This window comes from Pseudorca crassidens, chromosome 9 (genome assembly GCF_039906515.1).
Source record: "Pseudorca crassidens isolate mPseCra1 chromosome 9, mPseCra1.hap1, whole genome shotgun sequence".
In the NCBI taxonomy this organism is placed as follows: Eukaryota; Metazoa; Chordata; class Mammalia; order Artiodactyla; family Delphinidae; genus Pseudorca; species Pseudorca crassidens.
Window position 1 is genome coordinate 85533848 of NC_090304.1, and position 17718 is coordinate 85551565.

At 40.8% G+C, this 17718-nt stretch overlaps 1 protein-coding gene across 3 annotated transcripts in view; it reads left to right on the forward strand.

Annotated features, from left to right (window-relative positions):
* The first annotated feature begins 1159 nt into the window (after positions 1 to 1159).
* Positions 1160 to 17718, forward strand: part of CUL5 (cullin 5) — a 105077-nt gene continuing 88518 nt past the window's right edge. The window contains exon 1 of one of the 3 annotated variants that reach the window (XM_067750951.1): positions 1160 to 1633. In XM_067750951.1, the coding sequence (XP_067607052.1) occupies positions 1610 to 1633 (24 nt within the window). In that variant the 5' untranslated portion in view covers positions 1160 to 1609. The remainder of the gene's footprint in view (positions 1634 to 17718) is intronic. The other 2 variants (XM_067750950.1, XM_067750952.1) reach the window with 2 other exon arrangements.

A 17718-nucleotide genomic window follows, 5' to 3' on the forward strand; every position in this document is an offset into this window, starting at 1 on the left:
GAATAAAAGCCTGTCTTTACTGTGGTCCACGAGGCCCTATAAGCCCTTATGCTCTTCTTACTCTCTGCTCTGAACATACCAACCTTCTTACTGTTCCTCTGACACTCTGGGCAACTTGCCACCTGTGTTTCCCCCTATTTGGAATGCTCTTCTCCTGCATATGTCCTGGTCTTCTCCCTTATCTCTTTCAAGTCTTTTTGCTCAAATGCCATCTTCTCAGTGAGACCTACTTGGATCCCTCTATTTAAAACTGCAAACTAGGGACTTCCCTAGTGGTGCGGTGGTTAAGAATCCGCCTGCCATTGCAACGGACATGGTTTGATCCCTGGTCCGGGAAGATCCCACATGCCTTGGAGCAACTAAGCCCATGTGCCACAACTACTGAGCCTGTGCTCTAGAGCCCTCGGGCCACAACTACTGAAGCCCACGTGCCTAGAGCGCGTGCTCTGCAACAAGAGGAGCCACTGCAATGAGAAACCCGCGCACCACAATGAAAAGTAGTCCCTGCTCGCCGCAACTAGAGAAAGACCGCGCGCAGCAACAAGACCCAATGCAGCCAAAAAAAAAAAACAAAAAAAAAAAAACACTGCAAACGTCATTACTTTTGCCTGCTTTATTTTACCCTATAGCTCTTATTTATCTCTGTACTTCTGTTACTTATTTCTAATATATTATGTGTCAATGAACACAGTTTGGAAACGTGTATAATACTAGATATATTCTATATCTATATAGGTTCTATATATAGAGTATATTCTCTTTCTTCTCCTAGTGGTTTGAGGTCTGAAGGGATAAAGCTTAGGGGTTTATGGCTTAGGATATTCTAGGATAATGTGCCTTCAGGTAATCCAAGATTTATATTCATTACCTGAATAACCTCTTATAGATTATTTCACTGCCAGGCACTCTTGAGTAGAAATATTAATAGTTAACACTTTCGTGCATGCATTCATTCATTCATGCAAACAAATATTTAGTGGGTGCCTTCTATGTGCCCTTTCTTCTTGAAGACAGCTAGTACAAGCATTTCATTCGGGAATCCCCCGAGGCGGGGGATGAGGGAATACGTCTAGTCCCGCCAGCAGAGGGCGTGCTTTCGCACTCTCCGCAGCCTCCCGGCCCACAAGGCCTTCAGGCTCCCACGCTCGCTCCCTAGCGCGGCCCCGCCCGCCGCATCACGTGACTCGGCCACCGAACCAGAGCTGCAGGGCCCAAGCCGGGCTAAGTTCGTTGCCGGTGGCCTCTGCGGGTGCAACCACAAAGGGTAATCCGAAGGAGTTGGGGGGCTCGCGAAGTCGATGCTTCCTCTTCCAATTCAGATCGGCTCCCGTTACCTTCTCACCATTCGCCGTTGCTATCTTCCTGAGCGTTTGCATGAGCTCTTTCGTCTGGGGAGGCTCCGGTGACCATGTAGGGGGGAAAAGTGAGGAAGCTCCAGGTGCCTGGGACTAGGTCACCGCTGTTGGCACGCCGCCCCGGCTCCCCCCACATCTCCATTGCGGGCCGGTGGCCCCGTCAGCCCAGGTGGAAACTCCGGCCTGCAGTTGTGGCCTGGCAAGGAGCGCCACGAAATCTCGCGCCGTCTCGCGAGAGTCTAAGTTGAAGGAACATGGCGACGTCTAATCTGTTAAAGGTAAGACCCTCAGTCCAGCTTGGTTTTTACCCTGGGGGCGCTGGGTTCAGCTCTTAGGGAATGGCTCGGCCCAGGTTCAGCGGCAAAATGTGGGAGTGTTCAGGGGTTGCCTACCGGAAGGGAAGCCAGGGAGGCTGCCGCCGAGGACCGGAACGCGGGTCTCCGGCCTTGGGGTGGAGAGGCTCTGGTTGTCCCTCTTGCCGGTTGACCGGTGTGTGAAAGGCCCTGCCGAGGGCTGGAGGGGAGCAGTGCTTTCAAGGGACCAGCTCTGGCCTGGGGCCGCAGAAGAAGGGTGGTGCCGGGTCCTGAAAGATAGGGCAGTTAGTATTCTTGGCGTCTCAGTTTCTTCTGAAGCGAGAGCCTAAGGCGCAAAGAAGGAAAATCCAAGAAAATGTTCCATAACAGGTTTTAATGACTGGACCCCCACCTCCTCAATTTCTGTTCTCATTCTGCCTGCATGAAACTACAAGTCAGACAGCAGTGCCTGTCACCTCACTCCCTCCCTTATCTGCATGCTACTCCTTCCCTCCTATCCTCCCTTTCTTAAGTTCATATTTTACCCTTTTTTCCTTAGGAAACTGTTCCTCAACCCCATTACAGCACACAACCAGATGATTACTGTGGAAGCACTACCATCGTTTTATGGGTTAGGATAGTTGCCTTATCAAAGAAAACGGTTAAATTTAGTTTTATGTATTTGGGATAGCAAGGGAGATGTAGGCCCAGAGAGGCAGATTCTCTACCATCAGTTAAAAAGTTTGGAGGAGAAGAAGGAAGACATGGCACTAGTTTCTGCTATGCTGTCTTTGTAATAGGAACCTTTTGCCTTAAAAGTATTGACTGAAATGGGGGTAGTGATTAGCTCAGGGAACACAAACACAAAGGATGAACTACTCCTTCCTCAAACCCATCATTAGGCCTTCAGACAGTGTGGATTGATAATAGAAAATAATAGAACAGAAAATATATTAAAATTTACTGTAACCTCACTCATATCTTCTTTAGACTACTACACTGTTAGCTACACTGTTAACTGTTTAATACATGGGACTGTCTCCTAAAATGTAGACCTAATTTTACTAATTTAAGAGGCAATATATCTTTTAAAAGGGGAAGGACCTAGAACTTGACTGAATTTCTGCCACTTAGAAGCTGTATGACTTTGGGCAAGTTTCTAAACCTCTCCGTGCCTGAGCTTCTTCATCAATACAGTGGCATTATCAATAGCACCTATTTCATAGAAGCATTGTGAAGATTGAGTTAATATATGTAAAATCTTAAAACAGTGACTGGAACTTAATTAGCACCCAATAAACATAAATTGCTAGAGTTACTATTTCTGCTGCTTCTCTAAGAAAACAAATTCATGGGAATTGAGTAACCCACTCTCTACTCTTCTTTTATAACAGTATAGCAAAGCTCTAATGTGTTAATTCAGAAAGAAAACTTTAACTTGTTAATTCAGAAAGACTCCTGTTAATGCATCTGTGTATTTACATAAGCAGTAGTGTATGTTATTAATTGAAATGTGTTTAAGAAGTAATTGAATTCCTTATTGTTTGTGAATTTTTGACTTGTTGATTACCTGGATATAAAGCAAGGTCTTTTTTCCTCCCAGATTTCTCTCTCAGAAAAGAGTGAGTCACTTTATTCTACTCCATACAAAGCCTTACAAAGGATTGTTTGGAGGAGATATAAGTCTGAAGCTACTTCAGTCAATACTAGTAAGTGGTTACCTAGTAGAGATTGTGAATCGACATCTATAGCACACACCTACCTATAGAATGAAAAAACTGCCTGAATGTCTAGAAATCGGCACTTAGGACTTAGGTTAAAAAGATCGTAATTCAAGCAGTTCTGTAACTCAAATAACTTTTATAAATGAAAGGAAAGTGATAACGCTTTGACAAACTGGTAAAAGACTCAGTCTCTTTAGTGAACATGAAGAGATGGCAAAGATACACTGGAAAATTTTCAGCAAAATTGTTTAATGAAGTGTTAAAAAGGGGTAAAAAGAATTTCTAAATATTTTATATAGTATGTGATTTTAAATATGTACGACTAACATAATAAAATGGATATTATAAGTAGACATTTGATTCTTTTATCTGTATCACCAAAAGTTTATGTATTCAAGGTGGCCAGAAAACCTTTTGTATTTCTTTTTTCTCTCCTCATTGCGGGGGTGGGAGGCTGGAGGGGAATTGCCTTGTGTTTATACATTTAGAAGTAGTTAATTAAAAAGTGGGGAAGTTTGTCTTCTTGCAGAAATGCAGTAAGATCCTAACAGAATTCATAGGATCATTTAAATTCAAGTCTGGAGGAGGGTGTGTGAGAGGAATGGAGTGGGAGTTTGGGGTTAGCAGATGCAAACTAGTATATAGAGAATGGATAAACAGCAAGGTGCTACTATATAGCACAGGAAACTATTCAATATCCTATGATAAACCATAATGGAAAAGAATATGAAAAAGAATGTGTGTGTGTGTATGTGTATGTGTCTGTGTCTGTGTGTGTGTATATATATATATATATATATATAAAAGTGAATCACTGCTGTACAGTAGAAATGAACACATTGTAAATCAACTGTACTTCAATTTAAATAAATAAATAAATTCAAGTCTGGTAGTACCTTGAATAGAGATAGAGCTGGCTGGGGAGTGGCCAACTTAGCCTCATTTCCTTTTTTGACAGGATTAATAGGTTAGTTCATTAGACAAATGCCTTAGACATTGCGCGGTTAGATTTCATCAGAGCATATTTGACAGAATTATCATGTCTTATGGTCAAAATGGAGGGATGTGGGCTAGATGAGAATACAGTTTGAATTTGATTATCAGGTAAACAGCTGTACCTGAAGAATGATGAGTAATAAATCATCAACCCTGAAGGGAGGCCTTTAGTGTCCTGCTGAAAAAATATGTCCTCTTCCTGTGTACCAGTAACCTGGTTGGAGTTAAGTTTATTGAATTTGTGGATGAAGAGTTCGAAGGGATAGCTAATAAGTTTATGAAAGATAACAAGGTTCAGAACTTTGCTGTGAAACTTGAAAGTCAGAACACAATGCGATAAAAACCACCTACTTATTTCATATTGGAATTTGATTGTAATAATAATTATATTTACTAACGTAAGTGGGCTATTGCTGGGTTTTGGAAATCTTTTGGATATACAAATATTTGTGTTGTACAATTTTACATATACAGTTATCAGTTGCTTGGGGGTTTATATCTCCCCAAACCTTTCAATATTACTACTTTAAGTTTGCTGTTTTAACATATAATTCTCCTTGTTCCTTTACTTTTGCCGTTACCACCTAGGCCTTCAGTGCACATTTTCTTCATTTCCAAGTGATTATCCTATTCCAAATAGCTGTTGTTGAAATCTTATTTTGTTAAACCTAACCCTGTTTAATTCTTAGCACATTACTTTATCCAGCTGTTTGAATGCCCTTAACTTTCTTGGTCAATAATACCACAACCTTTTCTAGTTTCCCCTATATTCTCCTCTTTTCCAAGGCACCTGCTACATTGCCTGCTTCCACTTGTTCTTGTTCAGCCTTCTTTTTCCCCCCAGGACTTAGCAGCATGTCTCCTGTTATTTTGTTTCAGTCTCCTTTATTCTCACTTCTATGAGGATAAGAAAGTTCACCTATCCCCCTCATATAAACTTAACCTGTACTCTGCTTTGGCTTCAAACCTCTGCCCTTTTCTCTCTTTCCATTCACTGTCATAGTTCTTAGAAAAGCAGCCCCCAATTGCTTCTTTTATAATTCTTCACCTTTTTCCTTAATTTATTATGACTTGGCTCTCCCCGTACCCCCACCCAATTATATTAAAACTGTCAGTCTCAGGATCACTGGCAACCTCCTGATTGCCAAAGGAGATTCTCCCTGGATACATTCATCCTCTATTCTGATATTGTTGCTTGCTTGCTACTTAATGCTTCCCTTTTGGTTTTATGCCATTCTCTACTTGGTTTCCTATCTCTCAAATCTCATGTGTTTTTCACCTCTCCTCCCCAGTATAATTATTTCTCAGGATTTAATCTTCATCCTTTTTCTGTCTTTGTACTTTTTTTTTTCTGGGTCAGTCTTAACTCCCATGATTTCACTATTTTTATCTCTTAACTCTGATCTGAGGACTAGACCAAAACACAATGCTGACCATATCACTTTCCAACTCATTTTTTAAAAAACTACTTATCTATTTGGTTGCGCTGGGTCTAAATTGCAGCAGGCAGGCTTGCTCCTTAGTTGCGGCTCCAGGGCTCCTTAATTGCAGCTTGCCAGCTTTTTAGTTGCAGCACGTGGGCTCCTTAGTTGTGGCATGCATGTGGGATCTAGTTCCCTGACCAGGGATCGAACCTGGGCCCCCTGCATTCGGAGTGGATTCTTATCCACTGCACCACCAGGGAAGTCCTGCTCATATACCTTTGATAGTTCAAGTTGTTTGAGATCTTTCTAGCTGTGTCTTCTCCCTAATACCTCTCTCCTCCCTCTCCCCCACTCCTCTCTCTCTCTTTCTCTCTCTTTCTCTCTCTCTCTCACACACACACACACACACACACACACGCACACACACACGCACACACGCACACACGCACACACACACCCTTACCCCTCCCTCTACCTGGCTAGTTACTTCTTGATTTACTGCATACCAGAGTCTTCAAGACTTTTTGTTTGTTGTTTCGTTGTTTTTTTTTTTTTTAATATTTATTTATGGGCACATGGGCTTTCCTCTAGTTGCGGTGTGTCAGTTTTCTCTCTCTAGTTGTGGTGCATGGGCTCCAGGGCACGTAGGCTCTGTAGTTGTGGCACGCAAGCTCTCTTGTGTGAGCTCAGTAGTTGTGGTGTGTGGGCTTAGTCGCCCTGTGGCATGTGGGATCTTAGTTCCCCGACCAGGTATCGAACCTGTGTCCCCTGCATTGGAAGGCAGATTCTTTATCACTGGACCACCAGGGAAGTCCCTCTTTGCTGTTTCTCCTGTCAGGAATCCCCCCCCTCAGTATTACCCTGTCAAAATCCTATTTAGTCATCAAGACCCAGCCTAGATACCTCCTTTCTTCGTCTTTTTTTTTTTAATTTTTAAAATATGTATTTATTTATTTGGCTGTGCCGGGTCTTAGTTGTGGCATACAGAATCTCCGTTGCCGTGTGCAAGATCTTTAGTGTCAGCATGCGGGATCTAGTTCCCTGAGCAGAGATTGAACCTGGGCACCTTGCATTGGGAGCGCAGAGTCTTAACTGCTGAACCACCAGGGAAGTCCCCCTCCTTTCTTTTTAGTGTTCTCATTTGGAATTTAATTGTTGCTTACTCTGCACAGGCATAGCACTGCATCAATCTATTCTAGCACTTAACATTTTTTAAAATTTAGTTAATTTATTTATGGCTGTGTTGGGTCTTCGTTTCTGTGCGAGGGCTTTCTCTAGCTGTGGCAAGCGGGGGCCACTCTTCATCGCGATGCGCGGGCCTCTCACTGTTGCGGCCTCTCTCGTTGCAGAGCACAAGCTCCAGACGCGTAGGCTCAGTAGTGTAGCACTTAACATTTTGCCTTCTGTATTAGTTACAGGATATGTTTACATATATATCTAACTCCCTTTCTAGATTGTAAGCAGTATTAGTTTAGGGACTTTATAATCTGTTGATGCTTTAACCATTTAGCACAGTGATTACTCGTGGTAGGTGCTCCATAAATGAGTGATAGTTGATTGAAAAGAGAAGTCTAGTGCATGCATTGTAGATGCTCAGTAAATGAGTGTTGATTGGTTAAAGGGAGAAATTTTCTGCCTTTATTCCCTTCTAAGTAGATCTAGAGAGGGGGAGAGAGGGGAGTAGAGGTATAAAACCAACCCACAAGGCAATCCAAACTTAAAACTGAAATATGGAGGACACTACTTTTTTCAGTGGAAACTTTTTTACCCTTTGAGAGGAAAGAAAATGGAAATACAAAGGAGTAGTTCAAAGTGTGTGTAGAATTTATTTTTTATTTAAATAATTTTATAGACACATGTGCAAGGCACCGGGATGCAAAGATAATGCAGAACAATGTCCATGCTCTTTGGGAATTATACTACTACAGATACTAAAGGAGATAAAGTACTAATGATTTGTTTTAAGGCAAGAACTTTAGGAGTGCTATGAGTTGTATTGGTCCCTCATAGACATAGGAGATCACTGCTGGTGGGATGATCAAGGAAAGTTTTATGGAGAAAGCATTAGAGCTGGATTTTGAAGAATGGGTAGACTTTTTGTAGGTGATGATTAGGGGAAAATTTGGTAGAACATGCTTGGCAAAGAATATGGATGTGATACCAAGATTTGAATAGTGTCAGTGAATGTGGTTAAGATACACAACTGGATAATTCTTTTTAATGTCTATTTAAACATAAATGAGAGCCTTATTTAGAACCCAACTTTTCATTGGGTTGATGGAAATTGCCCTTTTGAATGGACATCTAAGAGGAATGTGATCCTTAGGGCCACCTTCCTTCACTCCACTGGCCTGTCCTAGAGACCTGGTTACATTTGACACTCACAGCCGAGGGAGAAAACCAATTCGAGGGTGTGTAGATTGGCCATCACTAGAGGTGGGAGTGGGAATAGAGGACTAAATCATCACTTACTATAAAACTGTGATAAATATAAATGTGAAAATCTTTCATGTTCTGTGAAAATATAAATGAGTGAGCAGTTACCATAATCTGGAGGTGATATATGTAAATTAAAGCTACTAACAGGAAGTGGCAGTTTAAGGTACACTTTAGAGATCAGTCATTTATCAATGGATTAGAAGAGAGGAATTTCAGATTGCAGGAGGTTTTCAAGAGGACACTAGGCATCCATCTGGTGGACAGAGAAGAAGGGTGGAAAAGAGAGACAGACAGGTGTTTCTTATTAGGTATTTTGTTAGGGTCCTAGTGAACCTAAGTTGTATCACAGAAAGTCATGACTCTTGCCTTGGTATAGTGATAGAGTAAATTGGTGCCTTATAGGCTCTGTAAACAAGTAAACAAGTTACAGCTCAGGTTAAAACGTTGGTCATTATACATGGAGTACATAGAGGTAAGTAACATCAAGGATATTTGATCTGTATAACTGGGCTTGTTCATTCCACAGATACATTAGTATCCACTCTGTGCTGAATCCTATTCTAAGTGTCAGTGATACAGCAGTGAATAAGACAGACAAGGTCCCTAGTGTTTGGAGCTTATATGCTAATGCATAAGTACTAACACCAGAGAAATAAGTTAACACATTGGGAAGTTTTTATAGTAATGAGGTCTGTGATGAAAACAGTATAATCAAGAGTGCTCAGAAGATGGTGACACTATTTTACTTACTTATTTACAGCAGAAAATAATTTTTTCCCCTAAATACAGCTTTCAATTATGTTCTGTTGAATTTTCCTTCCCTGCTATTTGATGACATTTCAGCCAGATCCCATAGTTTTCCGTTTTTTTTTTTTTAAGTACTGTTTAGGGAATTTCCTGGAGGTCCAGAGGTTAGGACTCCATACTTCCACTGCGGGGGGGCTCGGGTTCGATCCCTGGCTGGGGAACTAAGATCCTGCAAGCCAAGCGGTGCAGCCAAAAATTTAAAAAAGTACTGTTTAGTCTGAATTAAAATTTCATTCTCATAGCCAATCAAAGTAACTGTCCTACCTGCTCAAGACCTTGGCTCTGGATCTGCAGAAAGGAAAAGGGAATGACATTCTTCTTAAGTTGACTTGGGAAGGCTTCTCTGAGATGACAGTAACACTGAGACCCAAATGATTTGCTTTCTAGGCAAAGGTCTGAGGTGCAGTGGTGAGCTTGGCATATTTGAGTAACACCTTTAAAAGGGTGGTGTGGCTGGAACATATTGAGAATTGCCAGTATTCGAATATATACTGTAGTTTTGTGGTTCTTTTGTTTAATGGGGATTGCAAATGTGGTTTTTGTTTTTTGTTTTTTGTGGTACACGGGCCTCTCACTGTTGTGGCCTCTCCCGTTGCGGAGCACAGGCTCCGGACGCGCAGGCTCAGCGACCATGGCTCACGGGCCCAGCCGCTCCACGGCATGTGGGATCCTCCTGGACCGGGGCATGAACCCATGTCCCCTGCATCAGCAGGCGGACCCTCAACCACTGCGCCACCAGGGAAGCCCTCTATTACTTTTAAAACATTTTGCAAGCCAGTAGGGTTTTCTGTTTCTCATGTGTTTATTTAAGCACTGCTATTTTTTAACATAGTACCAAATTTTATATTTATACATAAGCAGTTATACCTCTACTCTTTCTTGGGATCAGGTAACATGGAATTGTTGTAGATGAATTCATTGCTTGAAAAAGCAGTTTTGAATTTCAGTGGGAGGTGTGCAGATTTTTAAATCAATGATATATTCTAGAAAGATCTATATAGCATCTTTCATTACTGGCCTATAACACCTCCCTCCACTCCAATATATTACAAAAAATTATTTTTTTTCTGTAATTTACCTTCTTCCTAGTGCACGTTTATCTTTGAAACAACCACCAGGGCTATAAATAAGAGATTGTGGGACTTTACTGTCAAAATTGTTTTAGAACTGATACTTCTACTAGGGAATATTTTTCAGGTAAAGCTGAATGTAGTTTATTTGGGTCTGGGCAACCAACATGTTATATTAAGAGATCCTGATTTCTTTGTACTGATTAGAGCAGGGAAAGGGAGCTGAACCTTTGTTCACCTGTTTTTCTTTTCATTTTTCTTTACCGTTTTTATCCTCTCCTAATTGTTTGTGAGAAACTTTACACTGATTTTTTTTTTAATATTTATTTATTTATTTTGGCTTCGCTGGGTCTTAATTGTGTCTCGTGGGATCTTCGTCGTGGCATGCAGGATCTTTTTAGTTGTGGCATGTGGACTCTTAGTTGCAGCATGCATGTGGGATCTAGTTCCCTGACCAGGGATCAAGCCCAGGCCCCCTGCATGGGGAGCTTAGAGTCTTAACCACTGGACCACCAGGGAAGTTCCTACACTTTTTTTTTTCCCCTCAGCCCTCGGGGTTTTACATTAAGTAAAAAGCAATTCAGTAGTAGGTAAGCTTTTATCTTATTTAAAATAAGGAAAGAAGAAGGGAGAACGCAGGGAAAAAGAAATGAACCCCAAGAGTTACAACTTCAACATTTGCTTTTATTGGACAGTACATCCAAAATGCATCACCTCTTATAAACCATCCAACTCAAATGCATTATTCCCCTGGCATTTTTTTTCTATGGTCAGTGATTCCACCAGCCATTCATTCAAGTCAGAAATCTGAGAGCCATGTTGTATTATCCAACAGGCAGAGCAAGCACGTGTCCATTATCCACAATTTAAGAAATACTGTACTGGAAAGTGAATTACTTGAGGACCTTTCATTTATGTGTCCCAGTGACTAGCATAATTCTTCATGTACAGCAGGTAGTCAGATGTTTGTTGAATGAATAAGTGTAGTAATGAATGATTAAGAATCCCACCCCCAAAATAAGTTCAAACTCTTTCATTAGTAGTTATTTTTTGTCCTTAAAATTAGTTGTTTGGGTTTTTAAAAGTACAAGCATTGTCAGAATTTGTTAAAAAATTTTTTTTACCTCTATAAAAGAATCCTAAAAGCTTTTTTTTTTGACTCATTTATGGGTCAAAAGAAACCTAAAAGTTTTAAAGGGAAGTGGAATGTGAAATTTTTCATTTCAGTGGAAAAATGTGTCCTCCCACTCCCCCACTATGTTTAAAGAGAAATATGTCTTTTATGTAGTGATGCTTCCACCTTATGGCTTCTAGATAATTGCCACTAAATTTTTATAATCATAGATTTTTTTTTTTTCCTTCAGTTTATAAGCCTGATGAGGTGAAGCCAAGGGCTGGATCTGGCCCATAGGTTAGAAGTCCTACCATTCCTCTTCCAGGAAAGGTCCAGGGAGTATTTAAGAATGTGGCTGTAACAGAACTAAACTGCTTGGATTTGACCCCTTGCCCTGCCACTTACTGCTTGTAACCTTAGGGAAGTAACCTAATCTAATTACAGTGTACAGTTTTTTCACCTCTTAAATGATAATAATGTCACCTAACACATAGGGTAGTTGTAAAGATTAAATAAATTAATATTTGTAGGTATATATTTAGAATAGAACCTGACACATAATTGGCAATCAGATGTTATAAGGTAAAACGATAAAAGTGATGGAGTGATCTATACTGAAGTTAAATAATAGAGGGTATAAATAGCTGAACTCATTTTATCACAGATCTCAAATGTTTGAACTACCCTTGGAAATGTAAAGGAAACTATTTAAAGATAAAAGGAAATGCTCTTTTGTACCACATTTATCACATGTACAAAATTTATTGGTTTCTATAACCCCGAATTAGCCAAATGCCATATATTTGTAATGAAAGAAATAGTAGAAAGTCTTGCAGTGGAATAATTAAGCAAAAATGTAATCAGAAATTTTTTATCATTCCAGTTTCAAGCATCCTACTCTGATTACCCTCTCCTGTTTTTCTAACTCATTCTGTTTTATGCTTTTATTCTGATCATCCAGCTCCACTATGGTCTCCAACTCATTGATTCTGCCTCATTGTTTAATGTCTGAAATCTCTGGGTTTATAGTTTTCATCAAATTAGGAAACATTTTAGCCTTTATTTCTTCAAATATTCTCTGAATCCCAAGATTCCGGTTATATGTAGATGAGGTCATTTGATGTTGTCTCACAGCTCACTGATATTCCTTTTATTTTTAATTTTGTTTATTTATTTATTGACATATAGTTGATTTGTAATGTTGCTTTAGTTTCAGGTGTACAGCACAATGATTCAGTTATATATATTCTTTTCCAGATTCTTTTCCCTTATAGGTTATTACAAAATATGGAGTATAGTTACCTGTACTATAAAGTAGGTCTTTGTTGGTTATCTGTTTTATTTATAGTAGTGTGTATGTGTTAATCCCGAACTCCTAATTTATCCCTCCCTAATACTTGTTTTTAAACAACTTTTGTTTCTGTGATGTTCATGCTTTCTGCTATTTTCTTAAATGTGTGGAGTGTATTCATAGCTAGTTTAATTCATAGCTAGTTTAACATCATTGTCTACTAAAACTATCATCCACGTCATTTCTGGGTCAGTTTCCTTTGTTTGGTTTTTCTCTTGATGGTGAGTTTATATTTTCCTGCTTCTTTGCCTGCTTGATAAGTTTTGATTGGATGCCAGACGTGTGTTTTATGTTTTAGGGGCTGGATTTTTAAAATTTCCTTTAAATATTTTGGCTGTGACACAGTTAAGTTACTTGGAATCAGTTTGATCCTTCTGAAGCTTGCTTTTAAAGTTAGAGTGGGTCCAAACAGCATCGAAGGTACGGCTACTTTGGTGTCATTATAGATGCAATACCTTTCTGAAGACTGCCAGATGCCTAGCATATTAAGGAGTGTTTCCACTCTGGCTGGCAGAACGTGAACTATTACTAGCCCTGTGTGGACTCTGGTGATTGTTTTGTCTACTCCTTTCAAATGATTATTTCCCCAGTCTCTGATAGTTTTCTCACTCACATGTATAGGTCAATATTTAATAGTCAGAGGCTTGAGTGGAGTCCTCTACATATCTCCAGAGCTCCCTGTGTGTGCAGTTCCCTTTTTTCTGATACTCTGTGCCACGCATTTTCATCACCTTGGCCTCCCCAAACTCTGAACTCTTGTCTCCTAAACTTAGTGAAACCACCAGGCTGTTTGGGGTCCTTCTGCTTATGCTCAGTCCTGGAAACTCTAGGCAGTATGCTTGGGCATTTGTAGGGCTCACCTCATTTGTTTATCTTTTCTCAGGAAACACTGTCCTGTACTCCCCTTTGGTTTTCCAGTTGTTCAAGCAGGAGGAGAAATCTGGCACCTGTTATTCTATCCTGGTTGGAAGCAGAGGGCTCTGTCTTTCATCATCCTGTTGTCCTTTCTCTTCCCCTTACCCAGCATAAATTCTCTGTTCAATCATTATAATCTCTTCCTGGAATACACTTTTGACTCCTTTGCTCCTCTCTTGTTTCACTGGGGAAAACCACAACCCTGGATCCACCTCTTCACCTTTTAGTGCCATCTATGCAGTTGAATGTTGCAGGAGAAAAAGATACACACATGCTATTTTCACTTTAAATTCATGACCACAAACTATAATTGAGCCCAGTCACACTGTACTTCCATAGTCATTTATTCTTCCACTTTCCTAGATGTCTGTTTCACATCTTTTCTCTCAAAATTTTGGCACCTCCTCCCCCATCTTCCACGGCATTTTCCTTATTTCCATATCACTAAGAAGCTGAAGCAATCAAAAAGGAACTTCTCACAGTGGTGTGGTGCCACATCTACCCTCCTACCCACATCTGCACGTACCATGTACTTTGCCTTCTCTTAGCATATAGTCACTTCCTCCATCTGTGCATTAGATTCCATTCCCTTTTGCCTGTCCAGGGCATTTAAAATTCTCCAACAATTTCCTTCTTTTCTCCTACATCATCAGTATTATATCTTGGAACATACTTATCAGTATACAAACATACTGTATTCCATCTAGATGGGTGGGATGGGGGGAGGGAGGTCCAAGAGGGAGGGGATATATGTATACGTATAGCTGATTCACTTCACTGTACAGCAGAAAATAACACAACATTGTAAAGCAATTATACTCCAATAAAAAAAATTTTTTTTTTGATTCCCTCTTACCCTATCAGTTATCATGCTGTTTCTGTGCTCCTTTTTTTTTTTTTTTTTTTTTTTGCAGTACGGGGGCCTCTCACTGTTGTGGCCTCTTCCGTTGCGGAGCACAGGCTCCGGACGCGCAGGCCCAGCGGCCATGGCTCACGGGCCCAGCCGCTCTGCGGCACGCGGGATCCTCCCGGATCGGGGCACGAACCCGTGTCCCCTGCATCGGCAGGCGGACTCCCAACCACTGCGCCACCAGGGAAGCCCAGGGAGCTACTCTTCATTGCGGTGCGTGGGCTTCTCATTGCGGTGGCTTCTTTTATTGCGGAGCACGGGCTCGAGGCACGCGGGCTCAGTAGTTGTGGCACATGGGCTTAATTGCTCCGTGGCATGTGGGATCTTCCCGGACCAGGGCTCAAACACGTGTCCCCTGCATTGGCAGGCGGATTCTTAACCACTGCGCCGCCAGGGAAGTCCGAGCGAGTTTTATATATAGAATGTTAGAAGAGGCAATACAGAAATAAGGCATGATTGGCTAGGAGGTCAGGGATTTCCTTATAAGGTAAGCAGGTCCTATTTTTTAGGTAAGGTTAGCTAGCTAAAACTGAGTTAGAGGATTGTGATTGGTGTTATGTTTCCTTGACAGTGAGGTGTTTCCCATATGTGCAGGCTGATTTAAGTTTAGATTTTTGATGTGGGCTGAGCCAATGGGGTGGCCTCTGTTTTGCTGTTCCAATATACAAATTAACTTTACTAGACAAAAACCTTAGAGTCAGGCTTTATTCCTTTCTCTCATCCCAGATGCCTGCTGTCAGGAAATCTTGTTAGCACTACCTTTAAAACATATAAAATCTAATTACTACTCACTACCACCCTGGTCCATGTCACTATTATTTCTAACCTTGCCTCCTACACTCAGGTTTAACACTTGCCCCTTTAATGTATTCTCAGCATAGCAATCAGGAAGATTTAAAAATATAAGTCAGATCGTGTCACTTCTTGCTCAGAATTTTTTAATGGTTCCCTATTTCACTTATGGTAGAAGCCGAACTTTTTACAATGGCAAGGCCCTACAAGATCCGGCCCTACGTTGCTTCCCTGACCTCATCCACTCTCTCCTCTGTCCTTATTTTGCTCTACTTTGAATACATCAGGCATGCTTCTACCGTAGGGTCTTTGCAATGGCTGCTTCCTCTGCCTGGAATAGTCTTCTCCCAGTTATCCCCCATGGTCAATCTCCCATCAGCTTCCCCATGGCCCATCTGTGTGTTTGAGAAGAAGAGTGCCTCTGAGGGAATTAGTTGTGCTGTAAAAAGTGAAGGATAGAGGGACAAGGATATAGCAAATGTTGAAATCCTATTGGTGAAAGAGAGCCAGTGGGTGAGATAATCTTAGACTTATTAGCTATTCTGAGTGGTAATGAAAGACTTAAGCAGAAGAGACTTGTAGCACATCAGTAAAGATGAGGCAGCCATTAGTTAGCCATTGGAAAAATTCATAAATCAGGGTTTGTAATTTGAAGGTGTCTTCGCCTATTAATATCTTTTGTAGATAGTAGGTTTGGTGTCCTGCTGCTTAGTTTTGATTTAATTATATGCTTTTCATTTTAACAGAGAATAGGTCAAAGAACTGCTTGAACATCGTTTCTGGAATCTATTATAAAAGCTTAATAGGAAAAATTCAATTATTTAGTTTCTCCTTTAACTGAGTATTAGAGGAAAATGTTTCTGTAGTTAATCTTGTATGTTTCATCAAATAAGAGACAGTGTTTCCTGTCATTTTACCATAGCTGATAGATTTCAGAGCCTAACCAGTATTTATCTCATACCTGTTTAGTCTTCTGTACCTTTTTGATTATTTATTTATTTATTTAGGTCTCTCACTGTTGCGGCCTCTCCCATTGCGGAGCACAGGCTCTGGACGCGTAGGCTCAGCGGCCATGGCTCACGGGCCTAGCCGCTCCGCGGCATTTGGGATCTTCCCAGACCAGGGCATGAACCCGTGTCCCCTGCATCAGCAGGCGGACTCTCAACCACTGCGCCACCAGGGAAGCCCCTATTTTTTATTTTTTTAAAAATAAATTTATTTATTTATTTTTGGCAGTGCTGGGTCTTTGTTGCTGCGCGAGGGCTTTCTCTAGTTGCAGCAAGTGGGGGCTACTCTTCGTTGTGGCATGCGGGCTTCTCATTGTGGTGACCTCTCTTGCTGCGGAGGATGGGGTCTAGGCGTGTGGGCTTGCTTCAGTAGTCGTGGCTCACAGGCTTTAGAACGCAGGCTCAGTAGTTGTGGCGCACGGGCTTAGTTGCTCTGCGGCATGTGGGATCTTCCCGGACCAGGGCTTGAACCTATGTCCCTTGCATTGGCAGGCAGATTCTTAACCACAGTGCCACCAGGGAAGCCCCGTTTTTTATTTTTAATTGCAGGATTTACACTAAATTTAATTTTGTAAGTTGCCAGAATCACTTATGGAAGTAGACCTATTTGACATTATAAAATATTCTCTTATTAAGAGGGTATTATGTTTCTCCATGTCATAGTCAAGAAAAGATTTGCATGTCCTTTCTGTGGTTCTTCCATATTTGTTTATTTGCACACCCTTTTCTCAGAGGGAAGAGTAAATGAAGAAATGATGGTTATAGGAAGATATTAACAGAAAAAGTGTAGCCAGCCATGATTAGTACACGAAGTATATACCATGGGATCTCAAATCTGACTGAATTCTCTTTAGCCAGCACTAAGGAAAGCAAAGTTACCTACATGATTCACTTAAGTTCATAAGGTAAAAACAAACTAGTTTTTCAAGGGAGAAGCACAGTTAATCCCAGTACTAAATTTTGAGTATCTCCCATGGGTCCCTATAATAAGAATACTTTGTGATAAAAGTAGGTACCTGGGGCAAGAAAGTACAGTAACTTTTAGGATCAGCTGTGTTTGTAGATGTAAGAAGTATCATTTGCTTTCACAAGAGTTTAATGTTAGTCAGTGGTTCTTAACCTTTTTGGGGTCATAGACCCTGTAACATTTTTATGTAGTTGTATTGTGAATTTGCTAAACATATAAATTCTGGACTCATCTCAAGAGATTCTGATCCAGCCAGCGTGTTGTAGGTTTTATAAAGGTATGTGTAAGCACCATCCTAGGTGATCCTGACGTAGGTTCTTGTTAGACCATATGTTTAGAAACTGCTTCTGGAATATAATTTCAGGGAGTTCGAACATTACATCAGTACATGGATCTTATCTCATACGAGTGAACAACATTCTCAACTATTGTATGGTGAAAACAATAATGTGATTCATAGGGGTGTTTGGTGCTGCTGTATTAGAAAATTAACGATTTTTGTTGAAATTTATTGATCAAAGCAAGTCACATGGCCATACCTAACTTGAAAAGGA